The sequence below is a fragment of the Archocentrus centrarchus genome, chromosome 7 (genome assembly GCF_007364275.1).
Source record: "Archocentrus centrarchus isolate MPI-CPG fArcCen1 chromosome 7, fArcCen1, whole genome shotgun sequence".
In the NCBI taxonomy this organism is placed as follows: domain Eukaryota; kingdom Metazoa; phylum Chordata; class Actinopteri; order Cichliformes; family Cichlidae; genus Archocentrus; species Archocentrus centrarchus.
In genome coordinates this window covers 20,891,325-20,916,830 of record NC_044352.1, presented here as the reverse complement: position 1 = coordinate 20,916,830, position 25,506 = coordinate 20,891,325, and the positions used below count along the sequence as shown (strand labels likewise).

Below are 25,506 nucleotides of genomic sequence, written 5' to 3'. Positions count from 1 at the left end.
CTTTGAACCCACATGAACTCAGTGAAGGGCCCTTGCTGGAACAGGGTGTGTGTCCGTTCCTCTGTTTGTGTGTGTGTGTGTGTGTGTGTGTGTGTGTGTGTGTGTGTGTGTGTGTGTGTGTGTGTGTGTGTGTGTGTGTGTGTGTGTTTGCTAGTGAAACGCCAGAGGGCGCAGCGGTGTCGGTGAGTCCCCCGTCGCCTCCTCTTCGGTTGCGGCGAATCAACGCATGAAGGCGAGGTAAATGCGGTCACGTGACCGCCCGTTGCCGTTAGTGAGTTTTCCCCATTATGGCGGAAGGGCCAGCCGTGCGGATGGACTGTCTCTCCCACTCTGATGCTTGTTTTGTGTCTTGAGGGAGGGGTTTTGTTTTTTATTTTTATTTTTTAACATTTCCCCGCAACAGCCCGGTTTCTTTTCAACTAGACCGCACTCGAGTTTGTCGGCGAAGCCATGGCGGACCGCGGCGTGGATTTGTCCGCCCTGCCTAAAGAGGTTAGAGACCAGTTGGCTGAGTTGGATCTGGAGCTGTCTGAAGGTAAATGAGGGGAGGGGGCTGATGGAGGGGAGAGGGGGTGAGGATGCTATAGCAGATTGTCAGGTTTTCTGTGTATGTATATCAGCTGCCTCGGGCTGACCGGCATCGATTAAATCACCAGTTTCTTCTCAGCATCTACTTTTCCTTTATGAAAAATTTGAATGAGAGCATGCTTCAGGGCTCTGCCACCTAGCTTATTTTGTGCTAGTACAGAATGTGGGCATACGAGCTAGCAGTGTATGGCAAACAGCATTGTACAAGAGGAAGAGAAAGGCCCTGTTTCTTTTGTTTTTTCTTCTCGAAGCTCATTTAATGCTAAAGGCTGATACAGAAGATCAGAAATCTTCTCATTTGCTGTGTGAATGGGTGTCAAAGACCACTCTGTGTGTGTGTGTGTGTGTGTGTGTCTGTCTTGAGAGGCTTTCAGGGCTGGACCCCCTTTTTTCCTTTTATCTAGTTATACTTCATAAATACATTTGAATCAGCTGTGACCACATGGCTCCCAGTTGGACGTAATAGAAACCTCAACTTTCAGATAAGAGAAAGAGAAATATCCGTTTGATTGCTGTAAAACTGTGAGTCACGCTGAGTGGTGTTGAAATAAGATGAGCAGGCCTGTAGTCATCATCCGCTGTGGTGTCATATGAAGATACAGTCTGCCATGAATGACTGCCTGTAATTACCACACGTCGTGTATGACCTCACTGACATTCACTGGAGTGATCACGCAGACTGTTTACAGAGCCTTGCACACCTGTGTGAACCTGTTATTACTGGAATCATAGGTTTACGTACCTGTGCTCCTCCTCATGTGTTACACAGCCCTGAAGCTGTGGTCAATGATGTGCAGCTTGCTGTCAGGTGTGTATGCATGAGGTGGTAGTGATTCCAATATTTGGACCATTCATTTATTCAAAACAGGGTTCAAATCAGCCCCTCCCCCAGAGCAGCTGTTTGCCCCACTACCCAACCGATGAGGCGCTGTCACACATCCGTGACAGTATCCCCCTCCTTCCTCTGCTTTGTGGCACCCAGGCTACATACAGGCAGCTCAATCTAATCCTCCTGTGCAGTGACCCCTGTATTTATCCGCAGTCCATAGCATTTTGTTATTGTTTTTTTGTAAATATAGCTTCATGTAGCTAACGCTCCCATGATTGATTTGATTGTGTTTTAATATAAATACATGATGATTTCATACACGGAAGTAATAAAGGCTTAAAAGGGGGTTATGGCACTATATAACAGACCTTAAGAGTCTTGCTGCAGCAAAAGTACAAGAGCATCCGAGTAGTATTGCTACTTTTATATTTGTATCAGCCATTACTTGAAGGTGTTATTCAGGTATATCTCAAACAGAATTTAGTGTGCTGATCTGAACTGCTGATGAATTTCAGCTGTTCTGTTTTGGATACTGTAGCCCTTTAAAACATAAATGGTATATACAGTACACCCATCCACTGGGGCAGGAGCCTTTCCCAGCTTCTATTGGGCGAGAGGGTGGGTACACTCTGAATGTGGAAATTTCTCATTAGTCTTGTAGTAATATGTCACGTTTTTAAACAACACGTCGCTGAAGGAAGTTAAACTGTCTTCCTTTAGTGGCGTGTTCTAAATGAGACATGGGGCTGTGAATAGCACATCTCACATTAACAGATTAATGCATCCATATATAGTAAAACGCAACGCAGTAATGTGCACTAAACATTTTAGACCTCTGTAGGTTAGAGTGGCTGTCTGGCAAGAGAACAGCAAGGAGGTGGAGATCACTCGTTACACCACTGCCAGTCAGCAGTGAAGTGGGACTAGAGGGATTGTTTTGGTGGGGGTCATTTTGGGCCGACACCTTTAGATACCCCGGAGAGAAATTGAGGTCTGTGAGAGTGCATATTCTGTGACAGGTTATTTAAGAAAGGTTTTTATGTTTTGGGGTTTCCTTCACCGACTATCCCTTTGTGTTTATTTTATCTAAAAAAAAGGCCCATTGCACGTGCACAAGACGAACAGTTAGAACCAGATTTGGCCATACAGGCTAATTTTCATCTGCTGTCCGTGGCTGATTGAAGGCATTTACATAAAAAGCAAAAGTGTAGATAAGAGCCAGATGCATGTGACTGATAACTGGCCTAAGTCATTTTTTTTTTTCAGGTTTTTCAGAAAAAGACAAAAAAAACTGAACCAAACATTGAAAATATGATAATTTAGGCAAAAATAAAACCTTCGTTAAAAAAATGACAGGCCATTATTTTAAAAGGGTGATGAAGTGAAACAGCCATTCAAATAAAACACTTCTAAATCTTGTAAGCAAAAACAAAACCACACAAACACATCTCAGGGTGTATTGTGGGTTACATTTATTGTTTTGTAGAAGTGTGTCAGACATTAGCCATAAACAACAGTTTCTGACAGCTTTCTTCTTTGCCAAAATTGTAATAAATTTTCGAATGCATTCTTTTATATAACAATCTAGACTGATATTATGATTTTAAAATTACAAATGCAATGATATTGTGCCTGTGTTGCCCCTGTTTTATCATTAGGTACATTTTTGTTTTTCTGTTCCAAGCAGTTCTCTATGGTTATTCATGAGGTCATCTTCCTCATTATGCTTGACACTTGCTTATGGTTAGTGTTTGTGGTCCACAGCACGCCACCCTTTATTTTTGGTCAGTTACACACTTACAAAGTAATGTATGGAAGCTTGTTTTCGCCTCTGAAAAAAAAATTGCCATCCATAATCCGAAATTTTGAGTTAAATATCTCGAATTTTTGAGAAAATAAATCAAAATTTCGAGTTGCGTATCTGCCAACTAGGAAGTACGTAATTTCCTTGTTACTCGGAAGTAGGAGGCTGAAGGCATCAGCTGTCCAACAGTTCAACACGAAAACATTCATTCCATACCTTTTTATGCAGCTCTTATTCGCTAGAAGGCATTCCAAGGTTAAGAACATGACAACAGTTTGTTCATGTTTGCGACACTGCTAGCTAATTGATAGTGTTGCTACCCAATTTTGAGTGCGCACGTGTTGGCGTCATCTGCTTCCGGGTAACAAGAAAATGGCCTCTTTCACAGAGCTTTGTGATCCACAGAGCTAACTCGAAATTTTGAGATGTATAACTCTAAGTTTCGAGTTATTATCTCCTTTTCTTTCTTATGAACTACTTTTAAAACTGCGTTGTTGTGGCAGGTGAGCGCCTGCCAGAAGCACGAGATTCAAAAACCGGTTGCTAGAAGAAGCAGCCAGATTCACATTCTGGTGTTAGCATTTACCCTTCAACACACATTTGTCTGACATCATGGCTTATGAATGTAATGCTTTTTTAAATTCCATCTGTAAAACACTGAGTGTAGTGAAAAGAAGAGGGTACAAACACAGTCTCATCCATTTCACGTTCATGTATGTATAAGCCTGTTATTCTCTTTGTGACTGGATGGATGCCTCATGTCTCTGCCTTATAGGCCATCTTTCTTGAGTCCATAACAAGACCTCATCTAAAGCAAGTGGAAATGCCTGTTCCTGTGTTGCTCGGATAAGAACATTGGCCTGCTAAATGGCCTCTTAAAAAACAACTAATTTCTGCAAGCCCCCTGTGACTGTGGTGGACACAATGAGGACCATTCAGCTGGTCCTAGCTGCCGTGACCAGGAGCTCCGTTGCCATTTAGGCCATTCAGCTGAACCCAGTCTTTGTGTGCGTGTTGGAATGAGCTGCCTCCATATGAAGAGAAGGGAGGGGCCACTGACTGGTCATACTTAAGATGATGTGTAGTGTGTATTTCTACTGGGAGTGCACGGCTTCCCGTCTCTCTGCTGGGCCAGAGGTAAAAGTTCATGTCTGGTTCTCCCCTGCATCCAGCCTACCTGGCTGACATCACCCTCCATCTGTCAGGTCTGCTGGAGACAAATTGCTGACCCAAGCAAAATTGTGCACACATGAGTTTTCGGGCCTGTCAGTTAGCAGCTGATGCTCCGTGCCGAGGTGATGTTTTGACATTGCAACACAACTGGAAATGATTGGCATTTCCTTCTAGTCTGCTTCTTAGCGCTTTCTAGTGTGTGGAGCGCGCTTGTTTATATGTGTGTGAGGTCGCTGTCTGTTTGCATCTCAGATCAGTCTGTGGAGAGTCGTCTTTTCTAGGCCAATCCTTCATATGCAGCAGAAGTAGGCTGTGTTCCTTTGTGTATTAAGGGAGATGGTCCTCAGCAGAGCATGTCAGCACTAATACGGACTCAGCCTGTATTAGCCATCTATTTTCCTGACCTTAGTCATCAGTGACAGCATGTAGGGCGAAGCCTGATGAATCCTTGAGGAGGACTCGCCGCCCATTTTAAAAAATCTCTTGTCTCTTTAGTATTTATGAGTGTGTTATACAGCAGACAGTTGTTTTTGTTACACAAAGTGCTAATTTTAAGACAGACATGTGATGGACACTTCCTCAAACTGTACATGTACATGTGTTGCAGTGTATGTGTTTTTAAGGTGCCCTCTGCTCTGGTGCAAAAAGAGGAATAAGGGGCCTCTTACGCTGACTGGAAAGAAGAAATCATTACCCAGATTCTTTTTCTCAACTTCTTGGTCTTACTACATGTTGGTTACAGATGTTACAGTGATCTCTTGCAAGTAGCAGGTGGAAATACAGTAAAATTGTTGCTATATTTTTTGTCTTTGTTTTATAATTGATCATCTAGAGAAACAGTACACAAGATGAGAGAGAGAGGAGGTAATGATGTACAACAAATGTCTGCCTTCAGAAGCAAACTGGTAACATACTCAGCTACTGGACTACTTTTTGCAACTTCCTTTATGGAAGCGTATGACTTTTTTTTTAAAAGGTTGTTTATCCAGTTGAGTCAAATGTTTTGCTCTTGTTTCATTTGCATGCATGTGTAAAAACCACAACCACTACGGCTTTTGCTCTCACAGCATTTTACAAACGTTTGTCCCCAGAGTTGGAACAGAATTGGGGGGAAAATGGCATTTTTAATACACTGCCCATGTTTCCTGGAATAATCTACAGAAGGAGCTGAAACTGTCAGAACTGTGGGGGAGTTTAAATCCATTTTAAAGGATTCCTTATATCACCACATCTGTTTACAAAGTACAGTAAGATTAAGATTTTTGTCTGTCCCAATCCAGGAGAGAGCTCGCTCTCTGTGGAAACCTGTAAACAGCGAATGTGATGTAGCTTTCTCTCAGCTTCAGCACAGTGCAGACCCATTCAGAAATAGCGCTGTACTTCACTAGAGTTGATGATGACAATGCCTGTGGCCATAAAGCGTAACAAGTCTTTTGCACATATGTAAAATATCGCAGGCTCTCTCTTTTGCTGTTGTGTGTAGGCTATAATATGTCTGAATGAAGCCCTGAGGAGTGTGAACATGAAAGTGACTGTTGTCTGACAGATTGCTATCTCTCTTAACAGATTGATGGAGCCACCAGTGTGTCTGAAAAGGATACATTGCACTGCGTTTCCAGTGTGATTATCAAGAGGGATTGTAAACAATAAAAATGATTTATTGGCCAGCCCTGCTCCCAAGATAGTTGGGTCATTTATCCATTAGTTCTTACTGCATTTGAATGCGATTTGAGCAGTGTCATCACGCTATGTTTTTGTGATTACATATTGTAGTAGATAATGCACAGGTTTCAGACTCCAGAAAGCATTACTCTGCCTCCTTATAGATTTAGAGCTGGGGCATTTCTTCTGGTAAAGGTCTTGTTGTGTTTGTGTGTCAGCTGTACTTTTGCACATGCAAGTTTGACACAATACAGCTTCTGTGAATAGTTAATGATGGCTGGAGTCCCTTTCCCTCCTCCAGGCTTATAGTTGGCTGAATTATTCACATGCTCTCATTAAATACCAGGACACCCTCACAGAGTAGTGTGGGTGGGTGTGTTGGTGTGTGTGTGGTTAGTCAGCATGACTTCTTTATGTTCCCCAGGTACAAGTTGAGGCATGCCAAAACAAAAAAAAAAACCCACCTTCTTTAAATTTGTGCCAGGGGCAATATTGACGTCCCACTCATCAGCTCTTAAGACCTGCACATCTCTGGTGTGAGAAAGTTACTTTTTACTGTCAAAGATGCTAAACTTGTTGAGCGAGCTCAGTTGTGATGTGAGGTGGAGCTAAGCAATATGGCAGAAATCAATGAATGAATTATGCATGTGTGTTTGAGACAGAAATAACAAGATGAAACATGAAACATTCAATCTGATGTTGTAATATCCATCCACCAATAGCTGATGCATGGGCCTGTTAAATGATAGTACTGAGTGAGCAGAAGTCTTGAGCCATCTGTCATTTCTTTATATTTTGCTCGAAAACTGGGAAATATGTTTACGATTTATAAAATTTACTGAAATGTGCAAACATACAGTATATAAGGCAAAAACAGAGTTTGTACAAGCTCGACAGTCAATCCACGGGTTTCTGAAAGAGAATACGTAGGCTGCCATGACAGACGGCTACTTCTGCTGTACGATTTTATACTTCCAGTTACCCAAAGTTAGAGCCAGAGTTAATGACATAATTCGGTTACTTTGTGCTGTAACAGGTGGTTTTATTAGTTGGAACATGAGCTCGGATTCAACTTGTGCTGTTGTCGGTTGTCACTACATCAGTCTGTACATTTTTTCAAATTATTTTATTCTGTAAATTTGTTCTTTTTCCTTCAAATTATACTACCCAGTTGCACATCCTATTACCGTATTTTTTCCTTATGTTTTAAGTTTTCCTTTAATGTACAGCCTCTTATTTTTTTACGTTATTTTATTTATAGTGTGACACTACAGTATACAGCCTACACAAAGCTTAAACAATGTGTGGCTTCCACATATAAACACGTAGCAGTTAGCAAGATGACAGCTGCGTGTCTCCTCGATCACAGCCTTCGGCCAGTCCAGTGTTTCTGTTTCAGTGATGTGAACATTCTGATATCAGATAATTGATATACCTTCCACAGAATAGCTGCAGCATCACTACATGATTTCCCTAATCAGTGATACAGGAACAGCTGACTGTCTCCACCACTCCACTTTCCCTTAGCATGACCCATGCTAACGCTTAGCTTGGCCAATGCTCTGGCTCGGCTCTACAGCTGCTTTAAGTAAAACAATGTTGCCTTGTTTGTTAAGCATATGGAGTTTCTTTGAGTCCGATAATACAGATAGAAGAGTGTCTTGTTGTGAATGATGAAAAATGTATGGAACACATCTCAGTGAGGAAAAAATACCATCAAAATCCACCTGAGAAGCACACACAAGGCAGCTACGGAAACTGCTCTGAACAGACGTAATCTGGCATTCAACTCCGGAGAAATGTGACTACTCCTCGCTGCCAGGCAGCCGCAACGTTGTGATGAACCTGTTCCGTCCTTGTGTGTTTCCGGCCACTTTATCAGTGAGAGCATAGCAATCAGGAACAATCAATATAAGGGCTCACAAATGTCAGCAAATTCCTGGAGGGAGACTGCTAAAACTGTTGGAATGGACGCGAGGGAATGAAGAAAGTGAAAAAACAGGGACAAATTTGTTTGCAGCCAAAAAACTGAGCGAGGACCAAAAGAAGTCCCAGCCAGCCAGGGGCAGTTCTAGGGGCGGGGCCACAGGGGCATTGGCCCCATCTGAAATCTAATTGGCCCCCTGAAGTGCCCCTGTCCTGTCACTCATCTGTCCGAGAGCGAGGATCGAATTATAGGTGGATGCAATTCCATGCCGAAACACCAGTAGCGCTAATGAGCCAAATAGGAATGCTCAGGGTGAATAAAGCTTACAGAAGAAAAAGATTTGAACGATCTGGCAATAAAGTTTTTTTAACCGACAACTGATGCCAGTCTACATTTTGATGAGTTTGTTGGTAATGATAAGTCATAAATCCCTTCTTACTCACAGTTGTCACATAGCGTAAGTCTGATAAACATTAAATTAAGAGGCAAAGTTAGTTAAGAGTAATGTTAACTGAGGCCCTACTTGTGTTTGGACATGAATGTTAGCATTTCAATAATTCATGTAATACTAATTCATGTACTTCTTTGTAATTTGCATTTGTGTGTTAACATTAACTATAATGTCTGGCAGTGATAGAGAAGAATATGAAAAGAAAGGGTCAGTCTCAGGCGGGAATTCAGCAGTTTGCCAGCTGAAAATGAGCAGGGTGAGAGGAGGGAGAGAGAGGCAGAACACAGTAGATCAGAGGCTGGTCAAGAGCAGTGCACCTCCAGTCCCTTTTCATCAGGTCAGAAATCATTTAGGGAGAGCAACAACAGTTAATGCTGTAATGTATGAAATGTCTGATATTGTTATTTAGTGAAATGGCACATAAGTTCATGGAATTCTTACACCCCATGCTGATAAGATTTGCCATAACTTTAATGTAATGGCTTTAATTTTTATTGGTGCGTACATCACCACATCTACCACAAATACTTGGCCCCTCTATGAATACTGTGGCCCCTTGATGGCCCCTTACTCAGAAAAATCCTAGATCCGCCACTGCAGCCAGCACCGCATACACAACACCAGCACACGACCGTAAGGTAATGAACACACACAATCCAGCTACACAAGCAGAAATGCGACACGAGGTCGGCCACATATCGAGCATCTAACCAAGCTAGCTCCAAAACAGAAGCTGTTGTTAATCTGCTGCACTGACGCTGAACTTTATTGGGAGTTTATTGTAGAATTTATTGAGTTTGGGAGTTCATGTTTTTTCTGTTTCTCCCTGTTGATGTTCATGTGTGTCCTTAATATTACACACATTTAGCACGTAGTGCTTCTGTCTTGTGAACAGTGGATTGTTGTATATATTTCTTTAAAGGGTATCTTTTGTTGAGTTTTTATTACACAAGAGTTACTCTTGTACCTTGAATCTTGCACCTGACAAAGTATGAAAAACTAAAACTAATACTGAAACTAACGAAACTAAACTAAAACTAAGCAATAAACCAAAAGTAAAAACTAATAAAAACGAGCAAAACCACTCTAAAAACTAACTGAATTAAAGAAAAAAAAGTAAAAACTAACTAAAACTAAACGATAATGTAAAATCCAAAACTATTATAACCCTGCTGCTGAAAAATGAAGCTGTTGGCAATCAGATGCTTTTCAGATGGTATTGTGTGGTGGATCAAAATCTGATGGTACATTTATGTGTTCAGAATTCCATCAATTTTGTGAAGACCCAAAACACCAATGGCTGAAATGCAGCCCAAACCTCCACCGTGTTTTACAGGTGGCTGCAGACACTCACTGTTGTACCTCTCTCCTGACCTCCTCCGTTCACAGTGACATGGATTTGAACCAAAAAAATTCATATGTGGATTCATCACTCCATCAGACCCGTTGCTACTGATTCTTGTTTACCTGCTTCTCTTCCTTAAGAATGGTTTCTTAACAGCCACATTTCTATTGAGACCATTTCTGCTGAGCCTTTGAACAGTAGCTGGATCAACTGAAGGTCCAGATGCATCTGTCAGGTCCTGTGTCAGGTCTTGGCTGGATTTTTTTTTTCCTGTTTCTTAAAGACATGATTTTACGATACTCTTCATCTGCTGTAGATATTTTTTTTAGGCCTGCCACTTCTTCTTTAGTCCAACACATGTCCAGTTTCCTCAAAACCTTTAAGAACACACTGCACACCATGCTGAGATATGCCAAATTTGTGGCTAATAACTCTTTGGGAGTCACCTTGTTGGTGCAAAAATACTTTTTTTTTAATGTCCGTCGATCTGTGTTATTATTGGCATTTTTGGTAATGACTCAAGACTTTTGCACAGTACTCTATGTGGAGGTCAAAAAGGATATATGAAAGCCTTGAAAAAATGGAATTGTGTCAGACTTCAAGACCTTATATATGGGATAGACTTCACCACAAATATAGCCAGAAGTGCTTTCACTAGCAAAAGGCATCAATCAACATATATTGGGCATTCTGATAATGGCAGGGAAAAAGGCTATTACCAAAAGATGGATGACAAATGTGGTGACTACTGTAGGGAACTGGATAGATGTGGCAGTGGAACTGTATGAGATGGAAGAGATTAGTTTCTCTGTAAACCTAAAGATGGACGTCTTTAAACAGCACTGGGGAAAACTGTTAAACCCCTTAGACCAGACCTTTTTAAGATAATGAATTGAAGCCCCTGCCCCATTTTCTCTTTTTTTTTTTTTTCTTTCCTTCTTTTCCCCTAAATTTATGTTGCCTTGTCATGGTGTGTCATCTCCTTATTGTGTAATCTGTGATTGTTATTTTATGTATAAAAAAAATGTAAGGCCAGTCTGGTGTAGATTTATTTCTCCATGGATGTATATAGTTGTGAGAGGATTCTGTTATCTTTTGTGTTTGTAATTTGTTGGAAAATTTGAAATAAAAAGAAGGTTTAAAAGAAGAAAAAGCGAAAGTGTTTGTAGAGTGGCGTCACAGACACGTGTTAGCAGATATTCAGATATTAAGTTTAAGCAGGATGCTGCCCAACAGTGCTGTTTGATGGTTGATCTTACGTTGTTTAAGGTATATGGCTGAGGATTAACATAAAAAAATATCCACCCATTTATGGGACAGGTAGCTTGTTTATGGATGTCAATTTAAAGCGACAGTATTTAGATAACAACATGTTTACCGACTAGGCAAGCCTGCACCCTTGTCTTGTTGTTGATCTGTGAGTCACTGCAGTTAGGCGTGTCCTCTTCTCCAGGGCATAACAATCAACCACAAAGTGAGCAAACCTGTTCAGGCCTCCCAATTTTATAGGTGTGATGCAAACTCTGAGTCATCATAAGGAAAGAATGAATGGGGATTTTATCATATCAGGCTCTTTATCGCAGCCTGCCACCCACTTTCATTTACCACTCATCCAACATACAGGGGTTGGACAATGAAACTGAAACACCTGGTTTTAGACCACAATAATTTATTAGTATGGTGTAGGGCCTCCTTTTGCCACCAATACAGTGTCAATTCATCTTGGGAATGACATATACAAGTCCTGCACAGTGGTCAGAGGGATTTTAAGCCATTCTTCTTGCAGGATAGTGGCCAGGTCACAACGTGATGCTGGTGGAGGAAAACGTTTCCTGACTCGCTCCTCCAAAACACCCCAAAGTGGCTCAATAATATTTAGATCTGGTGACTGTGCAGGCCATGGGAGATGTTCAACTTCACTTTCATGTTCATCAAACCAATCTTTCACCAGTCTTGCTCTGTGTATTGGTGCATTGTCATCCTGATACACGGCACCGCCGTCAGGATACAATGTTTGAACCATTGGATGCACACGGTCCTCCACAATGGTTCGGTAGTCCTTGGCAGTGACGCGCCCATCTAGCACAAGTATTGGGCCAAGGGAATGCCATGATATGGCAGCCCAAACCATCACTGATCCACCCCCATGCTTCACTCTGGGCATGCAACAGTCTGGGTGGTATGCTTCCTTGGGGCTTCTCCACACCATAACTCTCCTGGATGTTGGGAAAACAGTAAAGGTGGACTCATCAGGGAACAATACATGTTTCACATTGTCCACAGCCCAAGATTTGCGCTCCTTGCACCGACGTTTGGCATTGGCACGAGTGACCAAAGGTTTGGCTATAGCAGCCTGGCCGTGTATATTGACCCTATGGAGCTCCCGACGGACAGTTTTGGTGGAAACAGGAGAGTTGAGGTGCACATTTAATTCTGCCATGATTTGGGCAGCCGTGGTTTTATGTTTTTTGGATACAATCCGGGTTAGCACCCGAACAGCCCTTTCAGACAGCTTCGTCTTGCGTCCACAGTTAATCCTGTTGAATGTGGTTTGTCCTTCTTGGTGGTATGCTGACATTACCCTGGATACCGTGGCTCTTGATACATCAGAGAGACTTGCTGTCTTGGTCACAGATGCGCCAGCAAGACGTGCACCAACAATTTGTCCTCTTTTGAACTCTGGTATGTCACCCATAATGTTGTGTGCATTGCAATATTTTGAGCAAAACTGTGCTCTTACCCTGCTAATTGAACCTTCATACTCTGCTCTTACTGGTGCAATGTGCAATTAATGAAGATTGGCCACCAGGCTGGTCCAATTTAGCCATGAAACCTCCCACACTAAAATGACAGGTGTTTCAGTTTCATTGAGTCAGAAGATACCCCTGTATCTTCTGACTCAATGTACCTCTTTTTGTGCCCCGCAGACCCAAGCTGTGACATACCTGCCATTGCTCATTGATGTAGGCACTGATCTATGTCTGATAGGCTCATGGAAATTAAGTTGTGTTTTTTTTCTATGGTGTTGTCAGTTTGGGAGTTAATACAGAGCCCCCTCCAATCTATTGCTAGCATATATCCACTGCCCAGTGAGCCACGTGACCGTGCTAATGCTCAAGAATGCTCTTGTGAATATAAATAGACCTGGCTGGCAAGACAAATTCTCTTTCATGCCTGAGGAGGAGAAAACAAGCATCTCTTTGACACAAAAGCGCCCCCATTATTGCATGGAGGCCACCCTCTCGAAATCCTTAGGAGTCAGTCCTAATTGTGTGTACATTTCTTTCTCTGAGGCTGATTTTTCCTGGCTAGTAGTCATCAGCCAGTGGCAAACTCATCCACAACTGACCAACTGGCTGGTTGACTGCTACATGTGGGTCACTGTTACGCCCGTGGGTTGTGTGGGAAATATCGCAGTCTGGTTTCTGATGCCCTCAGAAAGTTCTTAGAAAGGTGCTAATTGTTAAAGCCAGTGGTTTCGGGTATTTTTAGCATGTTACCTGCTAATGGTTAACAGCAAAACTGACCAAGTATGAGATTTTTTTTGGTCCATTTCTTACCTTACATGCAGCTTACTGGGTTCATGTCATGCTGGTAAGTCATGAAAGAAGAACAAGGACTTTAGGATAATCTGTAATTACAGTGATTTTGGCAAAGCTTTTTTTTTTTTTTTAAACACATCATAAAATGGTCATTTTCATCACATTTTGTGTTTTTGGATCTTACGACATGCCCATGTATCTACACAAGGGATGCTTATAACCTTACATATTTTATAATCTAGCAATGTTTTTAAGCTGCATTCGTGCTGTAATCAACAAGCACCAGTGAAATATTCACAGCCTGATATCAAGTGCTATAAAGTGCGAATAACTTTTTTTCCCCCCCTATAATCTAGTGCACATATTTCTTGGTGAACTAACTGTACAGCAAATCCACATCAGTGTGCTTTTGGTCATTTTGAATGTTAGGTAGCTACTTTGATATGTTGTCAAGACTGATCATTGTAGGCGTGATGCTAAAGGAGCATTTTGGATATATCTTTAAAGGCTTGTTTTCTTCCCTCACTATCAAAGAAATGTGACTAATAAACATTCACATGATTGTTGCCTGGAAATAGTTACAAAGGGTGGTATTAACTCATTAAATATCCAGAACTCTGGCCATAAACCTGGTGCCTCTTGTTATCCATTGTCTCTCCTTGTCTGTCTCATTGACTCTGCCTCTCACTGTGGCTCTTCAGCTGATCAGCCACAGCTGATCATTTCAGCCCTTTGAAGTGGGTGTGAGGGACAGGAGGTATTTTCTCAGCAGCTGGTCAGTTTCTATATATGAAAACGCAGACTTGCGTCACAGGAAGGACTGATGGGAAACCAGAGTTCAGTGGTAATCCATTCCTGTTGTAAATGTACAATGAAAGTTTCCAAAAGGTCAGTTGCCATGTTTTTTTTTCTTGCTGTTGTTTTTTTGGTTCTTTTGGAAATGTGCCTTGCATTTGAATAGACCCCTTCCTAATACTTGAGCAGAGGCAAAGGGTTATCAAAAATTCCCAGTGAGTAGAAGTCCTCAGGAAGCCCCTTCAACAAGCCGATGAGTATCTCCCCTCTTGGCCCCTCAGCACACATTGTGCTAGAGCTTGGCTTGTAGTCATGGACCCCTTTTTAATTCAACTCTCCAGAGAGTGAAACAAAGGCCTTGAAAACACACAGAATGGGTGTGGCTTAGGCCTCTTAATCCCTAACTCTCAATAGCACTGTTGGTCGTGTAAGTCCATATATTACCTCTTCATTGTCTTGAAAGGAAGCGTTAGGTTCATATTTTCAAATGGCTGCTGTTCTGGCAAGTCTGACCTTAGTCATTTCCCGAAGAGGAGCTAAAATTGTTTGTGTGTGAGCATGAACTGTGTTAAGAGCCTCTTATGTGAATGTTGGACCATATTTTGTAATGTCAGAGTTCAGACTTTGAGGTGGGGGTCAGGTTGGGGGGGGGGGGGGGGGGGGGGGGGGGGGGGGGGGGGGGGCACATAACACTGTGAGTAGTAATTTTTTTCTGCCTCGGTCTAACGTGGCTTTGTGTCATGTGTTACATGCACCAATGACAGCTGTCTGTTGTGATTGTAGTGATAAAGCATTCCCCACAATAGCCAATAAAACTTCTCTTTTAGCCTTCGATCATGTGCTGACATGACGACATAAACGTCTCGAGACAGCAGACAGTGAGCTTTTGTCAGACGGGGGTATCATTAAGCTTGCACGTCATGTCTGGCTTGGCACCGCTAATGTATGTGATATAAAAATAAGGCAGTTTTTGTATTATCATGCCACAACAACAAAAAAACTCTAACTTTTATATTTGGCCTGCAGCAGCGACTCAAACCAGCTTTAAGCCAATTTGAAATAAATATGCATTCTGTTAGTCTGCGTTCTCCAAAATACCATGACACCCATTTGTCATTTTTGTAAAGCTGCTTTCATGCTATCAAGTCAGACTAATGTTTTCAGCAGAGGCTCGCTTTGGTATCGGCCTTGTTGACTGAGATCAGCCCATCTGCCTGAAAGATTACTGAACAGAGTCAGTGGCCAGTGTCTGTTTACGACAACATCATTTTCACGCTGACTGAATTTTCAAAGAGAGTGCGATGTTGAGCCGAAAGACTTTTTAAGCAGTAAAGTGATGTTTTATAAGTAATATTTACTTGTTTCCCTGCTACAAAATGATATGTTGCCAGGATATGGTAGTATTGCCTCCCTGCTTCAGAAAGCTTCTAAAATATTCTGTTTTTGTTGGCTGAGGTTGGGCACTCTGGTTTTCGAATGCCATTAAGGGGAATCAGAACCACATCAGTTTCAGTTGCTGGTCTTTTCCTTCAGTGACCACACTTTAATCCCACATTACCTGCCTGTGGTTTGGTGAGTAGCTCATTGCACACATGCATGACCTCACACAGCCCCTCCTCTCTGACATTCCACTTTCAGTTGCATGTGAAGTGAAATGTTGTCACTGCTTTGTTTGGGTATTTTAGAGCTTGACAGGCGTTTAGACAACCTGTTTTCGTCACAGCGTGTGCCTCTTTTACACATTCTCTTGAGTGTTGCATCTCTTTGAGCATCTCCACATAGCTGAAAGCCATCGTTTTCAGAGCAGTGATAGATTCGCATCTTGATGACAGCCTGTTTAATGATTGCGAGTGGTGGGTGGTATGAGGTCAGGACCATGAGCCGTCCAGAGAGTGGAATGTAGGCAATAAGGTCTGCGGTTTCAGCGTCAGCTGTGGACTCAGCACCCAGAATCAAAGTGTTTCTCAAAGACTGCTCATGGCCTGTTATGAGATTATAATATTGATTTAATGAGGCAGTTTCCTGCCTAACATTACTCCTCCTGCATTAATGTCCTCTTTTAAGCCATAAGCTGTTAGGCATAGTTGATGAGCAACCTTTGCACGTGCCATCTAGAGGTAGATGCAACATAGGGTGTATATGGCTGAGCAATAAATTATATGTGTAGGTGAATAGAAGACACAGATGACACTTGAGTTGATGTGCTTAGTGACCCTCAGGTCAGGTCCGTCCCGCACTTCTGACCCCTGTTTCTCTTCATTACCACATTGCTGCAGTGAAACCTGATACCTCTACATTCACTTTCACCACTCAATACCCTGTGGTTACCCAGCAATGCTGAGACACTAGTCTATTATGCAGTTTGCTAGCCAAGATGCCTCTGTCTAAATACACTTCTTTTCTCTTTTTATACTCTTTACAATGTACTGAATTTAGTCGGGAGTCAAGCTGCTGTCTTGATTACACTCACTTTATGGCGCTATCAAAATTTATACCATGACTCGATCCTTTTCATGGCAGCCATTATGACTTGTCACGGTAGAAAAAGCTCAGGTGTCACTAGGATCAACAGTGACTCAGTTTCATTCGACTGTTCAAGTAATTCATGTCAGTGTGAGAGAGAATTAATGTGCAGAGGCACAGTGTTTTCCACTGAAAAGCTGATTTAAGACAAAGTAACCCATGTGCCGTAGTGGTAGCTTGCAGGGGTTACTTGTTGTTTTATGTTTGCTGTTTAGGCTTCCATATTCATTGTAGGCTCGTTTTTATTTGCACAGAAGTGCCACCACAGCTTGATGGAAAGACTGGATGTTGGGTAACCTAAAGTTGGCTTTCTCCAAAAAAAAAAAAAAAATGTCTGAAATCACTCATTTCTCAATTTAGCACGAGTTTGTCATTTTGTAGAGCTGTCTGAGTGTACAGTGTATATTGCTATGACTCAGTCAACTATGCTTTCTACCCAAGCATCATGTACTATCATGGCAGTCGAATGACAGAAATGTGAGTAGCACATCACAGCATGAATTGCCACAAATATTTGTATTTATTCTATATTCAGTAATGTGAGAAAAAGAAATAGGGCGGTGCAGCGGTTAGCACTGTCACCTCAAAGCAAGAAGGTCCAGGATTCAAACCACTGGCTGGCTGGGGCCTTTCTGAGTGGAAACTGCATGTTCTCCATATGCCTGTGTGGGTTCTCCTTGGGTACTTTGGTTTCCTCCCACAGACCCAAGACATACATGTTAGCTTAATTGGTGACTCTAAATTGGCTGTTGGCATAATTATGAGTGTGAATGTTGTCTTTCTGGGTTAGCCATGCATAAGAGTGAGAAACTACGCTCAGACCACAGGGGGCATTGAATGTGTATAATTTCAGACACTAGGGACTACTAGGGATGGACTAACATATTTCCTGAATATCTGTATTGGATGATATTGGCCATGTGGACTGATATTGGCATATCAGATGGCTTTTATGGAAGAGGGTTTTAATCTGTTGTGTCGTATACAGTTTGGTAAAATTCTAAAAGGTAGGATTGGATATCAGTCTAATTGTCATTTTAATCATCAGTATCAGTATGTAGTCGTGGCATAACTAACACAACTTTTATCAAGAAAGAGTTAAAGCTCCTCATAAGATCACTACTTGTCTTCACACATTTCTGGTTTAGATATTAATGGAACAAAAGAGGTGCAAATTAATTTGTTTGTTTGTTTTTAATTCTAAACAGTAGTAAGTGTGTCCAGACCTTTGACTGGTACTGTATTATGTGGCAGATTGACCTGGAAACCCAGAACCATAACCAGTGGGCCACTGGGTTGTTCTGGTTATTCTTGTTCTGATTTTTGAATCTTTTGACAAGGCTAGCTGTTTTAGACTTTACGCAAAGCTAATGTAAGTAGCTTCTGATTCTGGCCTCGTACTTCGTGTTCATAAACGTGTGGTATCCATCTTCATGTCCAACTGTAAAAACCAGTAATTCCTAAAATGTCAAACTACCCCTTTAAGAATGCAAGATGAAAAGTTTAGAAGAAACAAAAGCACAGAGAAGTGCTGGGTTAGTACTGTGGAGTGCCTCTACCTAACAAACCTTTGGTGCAGCACCCATTTTAACCTGTCGCAGCAGGAAACTACATGTTTATCTCATGACCTCAGTATGTCATTTCATTGAGCCAGCCCACAACAATGACACCCTCAGAGTGGCTGCTGTAAATGAAATGCAGCCATTGAAGCACAGGTGTAATAAAATTCTTTAATAACTACTGTGACAAGTCAGTGCTGTGAAAACTGTAATAAATGATCAAACTGATGCAATATCTGTACTCAACAATGTCTTTTAAGTAATTATTCACCTGTTCAATGGTTCTAGGAGATGGGAGGGGAAGGGGGGGGCACCTGTTTTATAGGAGATCCAGTTCATGGGAGGGTAGCAAGCTAATCTGACCGGAAATCATCCTGGGATTTGGCCCTGTGTCCCAGGTGGTCTCGCTCATTTATGCAGACAGACCTGTTGGTTAAAGGCTCATTGCAGCTGTAGTCTGCCTCAGAGTCTAAGTGAGGATAACCTGTATTAACCTTCGCTGCTTACTAACCCAAACAGCTCACTTGTGCTTGTCTGACGTCAGTTTCTGTGACTCCACAATCTGTTCTCTCAGTTGTTTGCCAGCCTTATTACTTTGATGAAGTAATGTGATATGAATTTATCTATACAACTACTTGTCACTGCCAAGTTTGTACAGCCTGCATGTGATGATCTAGAGGGAAACGGCGTGACCCAAATTAATGTGCGCAGTACATCAACAGTAGTAAGATTTCAGTGAAGAACAAACTGTCTCAAATTACCTCACTTATAGAAAAAAATAAAAGAAAATGTGCTCTCTCTTTTTTTCATTGTGGCTTTCTGATAGCTTTTATTGCTGCAACGGCTCCCAGCTCAAAACTCACATAGTGCTGTAGCTGCACTGTATAAAATGTACAGTGTAATAGAAGTAATGGAGTTAGTAGGGCTTGAGTATAAGATGAATGCTTTAAAAGCTCAGAGGAAACACTTGTTTTGTTTCTTTGCATAAATTAAGTTTCAGGATGCTGACTGTGATTGTTTCTTACAGTGTATACTAGCCCTGTTTTTTTTTTTTTTTTTTTTTTGTTTTTTAATCTGAATTTTGCCAGCATGTTTAATCTGAAGTGCTTTGTTTTTTTGGTTTTTTTTAACTGCGAAGTCTGACTTCACCAAATGTTTAGGTACTTTACTTGGGCGTGGTTGAAATGGCCGTTGTGTTTGCATGTGCGCGGGTGTTTCTTCATATGTATGCATGCGTTTCTCAGGTCTTGAGTTTGAAAGGTGCGATTGCTTCACATTTGTTACACTAACACTCTGTGTCCACCTTGAGTTCTGCTGAATCTTTCTTCTTTGCCCTTCTCTGTAACTTCCTGTAAGGTGTACCTTTGCTACAGATGTCACTATGATAGTTTCACTTCTAGTTCTCAGTATGACGAACTTCTTCCTTTACATCCTCTTTGCCTTCATTATATATATTTGGTCTAACACATTGTTGATCTGTGAAAAACCACACAAGAATTTCTCATTTGAACTAATCTGAGCACAGATCAGGGGGTTTCTCGCATGTCTTGCATGCGTTTTATTGAGGTTTTTTTTTTTTTTTTTTAAAAAGAATATGCCAGAAAGGAAAAGTCACCCCAGTCTAGATCAGACTGTAAGTCAATAAATAAAATCTAAAATGAAATATTTGACCCCCCCTCCAAATAATAGTGGTGTTAGCCCTAAATGTGGTGTAGTGGTTAATGCATTCAGCATACACACAAAAGATTCTCAGTTTGAAACCTGGAGGAGATACAAACCCAGCTTGTAACCCAGGGGGTTTCATGCCAGTGTACTCCAAGTGCCGGTCCCAAGCCCAGATAATTGGAAGTGTTGCGTCAGGAAAGGCATCCGGCGTAAAATCTGTGCCACATGGAAACATGTGGATCCATCCGCTGTGGTGACCCATTGGGAAATAAGCGAGCAGCTGAAACTACGTAGTTACAATAGCACTTGTTCTTTTCACATACTGTACAACTGAATGGTAATAGGAGAGCAGAGGGGCCTGCTACTGCCAGCAAAATTATCATTTATTTAAATGTTTAGTGTCACCATTTTTTTTTTTTTTTTTTTTTTTTTTTTTTAATGAGTTTTAATTTTTTCGGGGGGTGGGAGGAGATTTTCCCACACCTTTCCTACTTGCTTGTTGAAACCCCTGATTAAAGCATCTTGTATCTAATTTTATATGTAGGTTAACTTCATTAGGGACACTTACATAAACTAAAGTGGCCTAATATATCAGTCATGCCAGGAATGTTCAATCTTTATTGAAACTGTTTTAGAGAATCAACTGTATAATCGTGCTACTTTCACTGGCCACTTTTTTTTACACCCTCCTATCAAGATGGGTTGGACATTCGCCTTCAGAACTGCCTTAATTCTTCATGGCATAGCTTTAACAAGGTGCTGGAAGCATCCCTCAGAGGGATCTTGTATTAGAGTTTAACTAGTTGCATCTAATAAACCTGCTTTCTGCATCATTCACCATTGGTAATGTGTACATAAAAATCATTCAGAAGATTAAAGTGATGAATGATAACTGACCATATTTTGGTCACCATTGCTCAATCATGATTTAGGCTGAGCAGTTTAACTAAGAGTTAAGAATTAAGAGTTGCTGTTTCCATCCAACTAAATACAAAATGAATTCAGTCTCTAGTGGAGAGTTTGTCAAGAGAAAGTACACTTACTTAGACCCTTACTCAGCTGGTCGGCAGTTTTCTTTAGCTGTCCAGGAATCACTTCATCCTCCCTGTCTGCCTGAAAACCCCCATGCAGACTCCCAGGAATTTTTGGCCTGGATTTGGAGTGGAAAACATTGTCCTGGAGGTGGGAGGTTTATGCATTAATGTTTGAATCACTATTTAGATATGAACAAAATATCTCCTGAGTGAGAACTGATTGTTGTTAATACTTAAAAATCAACTGCTAGTACAATGAGGAAAAAACACGTGGTCAGGGATGCTTGTTCACTCTCTAGATCGACATATATATATATATATATATATATATATATATATATATATATATATATATATATATATATATATATATATATATATATATATATATAGACTACTGACTTCTCACACCCAGTTGTAAAAGAAAGATGGCAGTGTGCGGGCTGTGCAGGTAGTCTGTAATGCTGCTAAACCTATCGACTTTTCAATAAAAAGCAGCAGATCCACACAGCTAACAAGCTGGAGAGAGGGATGTTTTCAGTTTTTGTAAAAAAGAGTAAGTTAAATGATTTGCCACTTATCAAAATTATTTACTGTCAGTCAACCAATCTATTAAAATAATAATTTTAACCCTAGTTTACAGTATCAAAATGAAATTAGTCTCATACTGTGCAAAAGCATAGCAGTGGAACGTTTTTAACTTGTAACACTGCTTCCCGTTTAGAGCATGCACTATGGAAATAAGCTTCTTACATTTGCTTTAACTAATGACCAGGTGCCATTAAATGGCCTTGGTGTCACACTCATTCATTTGCATTTCCTGTCAAGTGCTAGTTACCCATGTTCTCAGCACAGTCTGTCCATTGTTTTTGTGTTGCTGCTCAGTCTCTATAAATAAGATCTTGTGGGTGACGTTAGTTCCTCCTTTCTCGGCCCCTCTGTATTTACATGTAAATGTGCATGCTGTGGCGGTTTGTGTGACGTTTTTTTTTTGTGGTTATTCTATGTGTGTTCTCATAGTCATTTGTTCATGAAGACCTTATAGTGGAGCAGCTTTTTGTATCACTATCTATTTCTTGTGATATTGGGTAGTAACAGTGTTGTAGGTTGGCATCACACTTGTCACAGACTGTAAACAAGAAATAAACAAAGACACTTTTGTGCAGAGCAAACCAGTATCCCTGGCTAGAAGGCAGCCCTACAGTGCAGAGAGACTCATTTCAGATATTTATGCCCCCATAGGCTCTAACGTCCAGACGGAGAGAGATAATCTGTGAGGTTAGATGTAATCTCAGATTACAGATTAGGATAGAGCCCAAAATATGAGCACTGGATGATTTTCAAGATGTAAAAGGGGGGTTTTATTTACAGCTTTCTGTGTAATCTAGGTAGTTATCTTCTTTGTGTTTCATGGTTTTGTACAGTTATGGGTTGGCAGGAAACCTGTCACATGTAAGTGTCACTGTGCATGCAAGGAATGGAACAGATACGATGAGGCAAGCGGAAATTGTGGGTGACAGTCATGCCACTTGCTAATCTGCTCACAGTAATTATAGAGATCTCTCAGTTGGAGGGCTGAATACATGTGTGTAAACAGGAGAGGGTCCTTGGAGTTTGCATTCTCTGTGACACAATCTATGTTTGGTGAGATGACATCAGATTGTTGCAACATCCTCAACAGAGAAGTGGAAAAAAAAAAACTGCCTCAGTGCCTTTTGTTCATATAACATGAGCATATGTATACCAGAAGGCTTATCAGCTGATTCTTAAGCCATTCAGTACCTCCGCCGTCCAACAGACACACAATACAAATCTTCTGCACTCTGATGTTGCCTTTGTGTGTGTGTGTGTGTGTGTGTGTGTGTGTGTGTGTGTGTGTGTGTGTGTGTGTGTGTGTGTGTGTGTGTGTGTGTGTGTGCGTGCGCGCGCGCGCGCGCGGTTGGTGGATGGGTGGGTGTTAACTGTCAGATACAGATACAGATACAGATACAGATTCTTATATCAGCTGTTAGCTCAGGGTTGATTCTCAAACCCAACATTCAGATTTTTCATTCAAGAGAATTGTGCATTGATGACAAAACGGGGGGGGGGGGGAACTGGCATTAAAAAGTGCTGATTGAAAGAAATGCTGAGGCAGCCACCGACCTTGTTGCTTTAGTTTTATATAAATATCTGATATTAAGTGCTGTTTCTTTATATTGGCAGCTGGAATTAAACCACTTCCAGTACAAACTTAAGCTTTTCCTGAATGGCCTGGAGATATGCTGGAGGTTTTTAAGTGTTTTTGGTGATAATTTGTCTCAGTTTTTGTGTTTTATTGTCTGTTACCCCCCATGCAGTGTGATCAGCCTGTCCCTCTCAACCCACTCTGTCTCTGTGCTGTTCTCATACTATTCTTCCTTTCTCCTCATGTTTTCACCATTAGGTGTTCTTAAGGTTTATTTGAAGGGAAGAAAGGTTCTCTTTGTAGGTAAAAGTAAGCCAAGAAACAAAATTTCAGCTGTATCAGCTACAGCCAGTCAGATGATTCAGTATTTGAGCTGCTTGTAAAAAACCACTGGGAACAAATGTTATGTCATGAATGTTTAATATCCAGCTGTGTCATCAGAGCAGCTCCTGAGAGAAATTCACTTTTTGTGATGGTTTCAGTGCTTGGATCTGATTTGACATGGTCATGGGGCACACGATGCTCTAGGCATCCATTGACTTTATCCACTTTCACAGGTTTCTAAGAAGTCTTTTCTTTTTTTTAGGGGGAGCATAAGTCATGCCACATATAAGTCAAAATCACAACCTGGGTTTTTTTTTCCTGCTTAGAGAAGTATGGTGTCCTTCCAAAGAGGTTAGCAAGAAACCCCACAGGAAATTCGTCAGTGTTGCAATCATTTGACGTTTCATTTACAAATGATCAGAAATAACCAGAAAAAAAAAAAAAAGTCTCTGAAGATGTGTGTGCATGGAGTGATGCACGGCACACAAATAAACACTTAATCCCCCAAAACACAAATGGCTCTACTGTGTCAGATCATAGCAGAGAATGCCAGTGCAGATTAAAACTGAAGTGGACCGTAATGCCCGAATGTATGACTTGTACTGTTGAAATCCCTTTATGTCAGAAAAAGTTGTAGCTCACTGCAGTTGTCAGTGTAGCTGGGAATGCTGTTCATGTGAGTGTGTTTATCCCCTCTGTGACCCTGCTCTGCCAACTGTTAGGAGATCAGCCCTCTGTATGACTTGTCTTGGGGTCAGAGGTGTACAGTCACAGGTCCGCTGTCATTTGGTCTTGATTGAGATCTGGAAACATCGCAACCAACACGATTAACACATACTTTAAAAGTCTGGCTGCTAAGGAGAAGGATTGTGAGAATTGCTTATAGATGTGAGATTTGTCACACATTTTATGCATCCTTAAAGGCACATTCTTTATTAATACTGTGCCTCGATCACAGTATGTTGAGCAGGTCCAGCAGATCCTTGGACGAAACGCGCATTCCCGGTTTGACATACTGACACACATCTCACAGAGAAGGCCTGTAATGCCAGTACACTTCAGGCTCTGTCAGCATTCATTTCTCTTGTGTGCTGAAGCACCCTTTAACCTGCCCCAGCTGTGTATACACACATACACATGCACAGATACATTAGCTTCCTGCACCTCAGGGGAGTTGTTGGCCCATGAGCACGCTCTCTTGGCCAGTTGGCCCTCTCTGTTAGTATGGTGTTTTCCAATCAGCACATTCCTCTTTCTCTAGACAGACACAGGGAGACGATTTTGGCAGCACACACACAGGGTGGGGTAATGCTCATATCCTGTCCCCTGACCTCAGATTACACACACGCACAGTTACTGTACTGTTTTTGCTCATGCTCACACTCAAAAACACCACATTCTTGCACTTAACACATACAGCTTTTTCTCTGTTTTGAACCAGCTGTCACAGTCGGTCTTTAAACCCAGAGCCCGTCAGTGTCTTTCTACCCACTGCCGGCCGTAGAGCTAGTGTGGCTGTGCCAATTCGTGCCTGTTGTACTTGCCCCACAACAACACAGACTCTCTTCTGTCTGTGTTAATGACCAACGGCGCTCCATCCATCTTTCCATCTCCTCCCCTTCTTCCCTCCCGGCACCACTTGGGCACCAGGACTGGGCTTGGTGTAACCTTGTCTCCAACAACAATAATAATGCTCCAGTCCACTACAATCAAGTTGCTGCTGATTGGCTCTCTTGCATGTCTGCCTATTTGTGTTTTCCTGTATATAAACAAGTCTGTAGCATGCCAAAGAGATGGCGAAATGAAGAATGCAACGAGGTGCTGTCTGAATTTTAGGCTAGTGTGTGAACCCAGCCATGAACTCAAAACTGAACGATCATCATCCCCATTTTTTTTTTTAATTCATTTATTTTTTAAACGGAGAGAATGACAAATCACACACTCCCTAAAACTGTTTGACTTTGTTCTGCTGGCTTTTTATTTGCAAATGTTCCTTCCTGTTATCCCTCATAATCTGAGTGTTGTGAAACCTCAGTTTTATTTTTGTTTTTTTTAATTTTGTATTGAAAGCATTTTAAAAAAAAGTCTGCATAACTCATATTTGACCCATCATGGCAG

General features: G+C 41.4%; 1 protein-coding gene across 2 annotated transcripts in view; it reads left to right on the top strand.

Annotated features, from left to right (window-relative positions):
* The first annotated feature begins 277 nt into the window (after positions 1-277).
* dip2ba (disco-interacting protein 2 homolog Ba) overlaps positions 278-25,506 on the top strand; it is a 48,961-nt gene continuing 23,732 nt past the window's right edge. For both annotated transcript variants that reach the window (XM_030732766.1, XM_030732765.1), the window contains exon 1: positions 278-535. In XM_030732766.1, the coding sequence (XP_030588626.1) occupies positions 451-535 (85 nt within the window). In that variant the 5' untranslated portion in view covers positions 278-450. The remainder of the gene's footprint in view (positions 536-25,506) is intronic.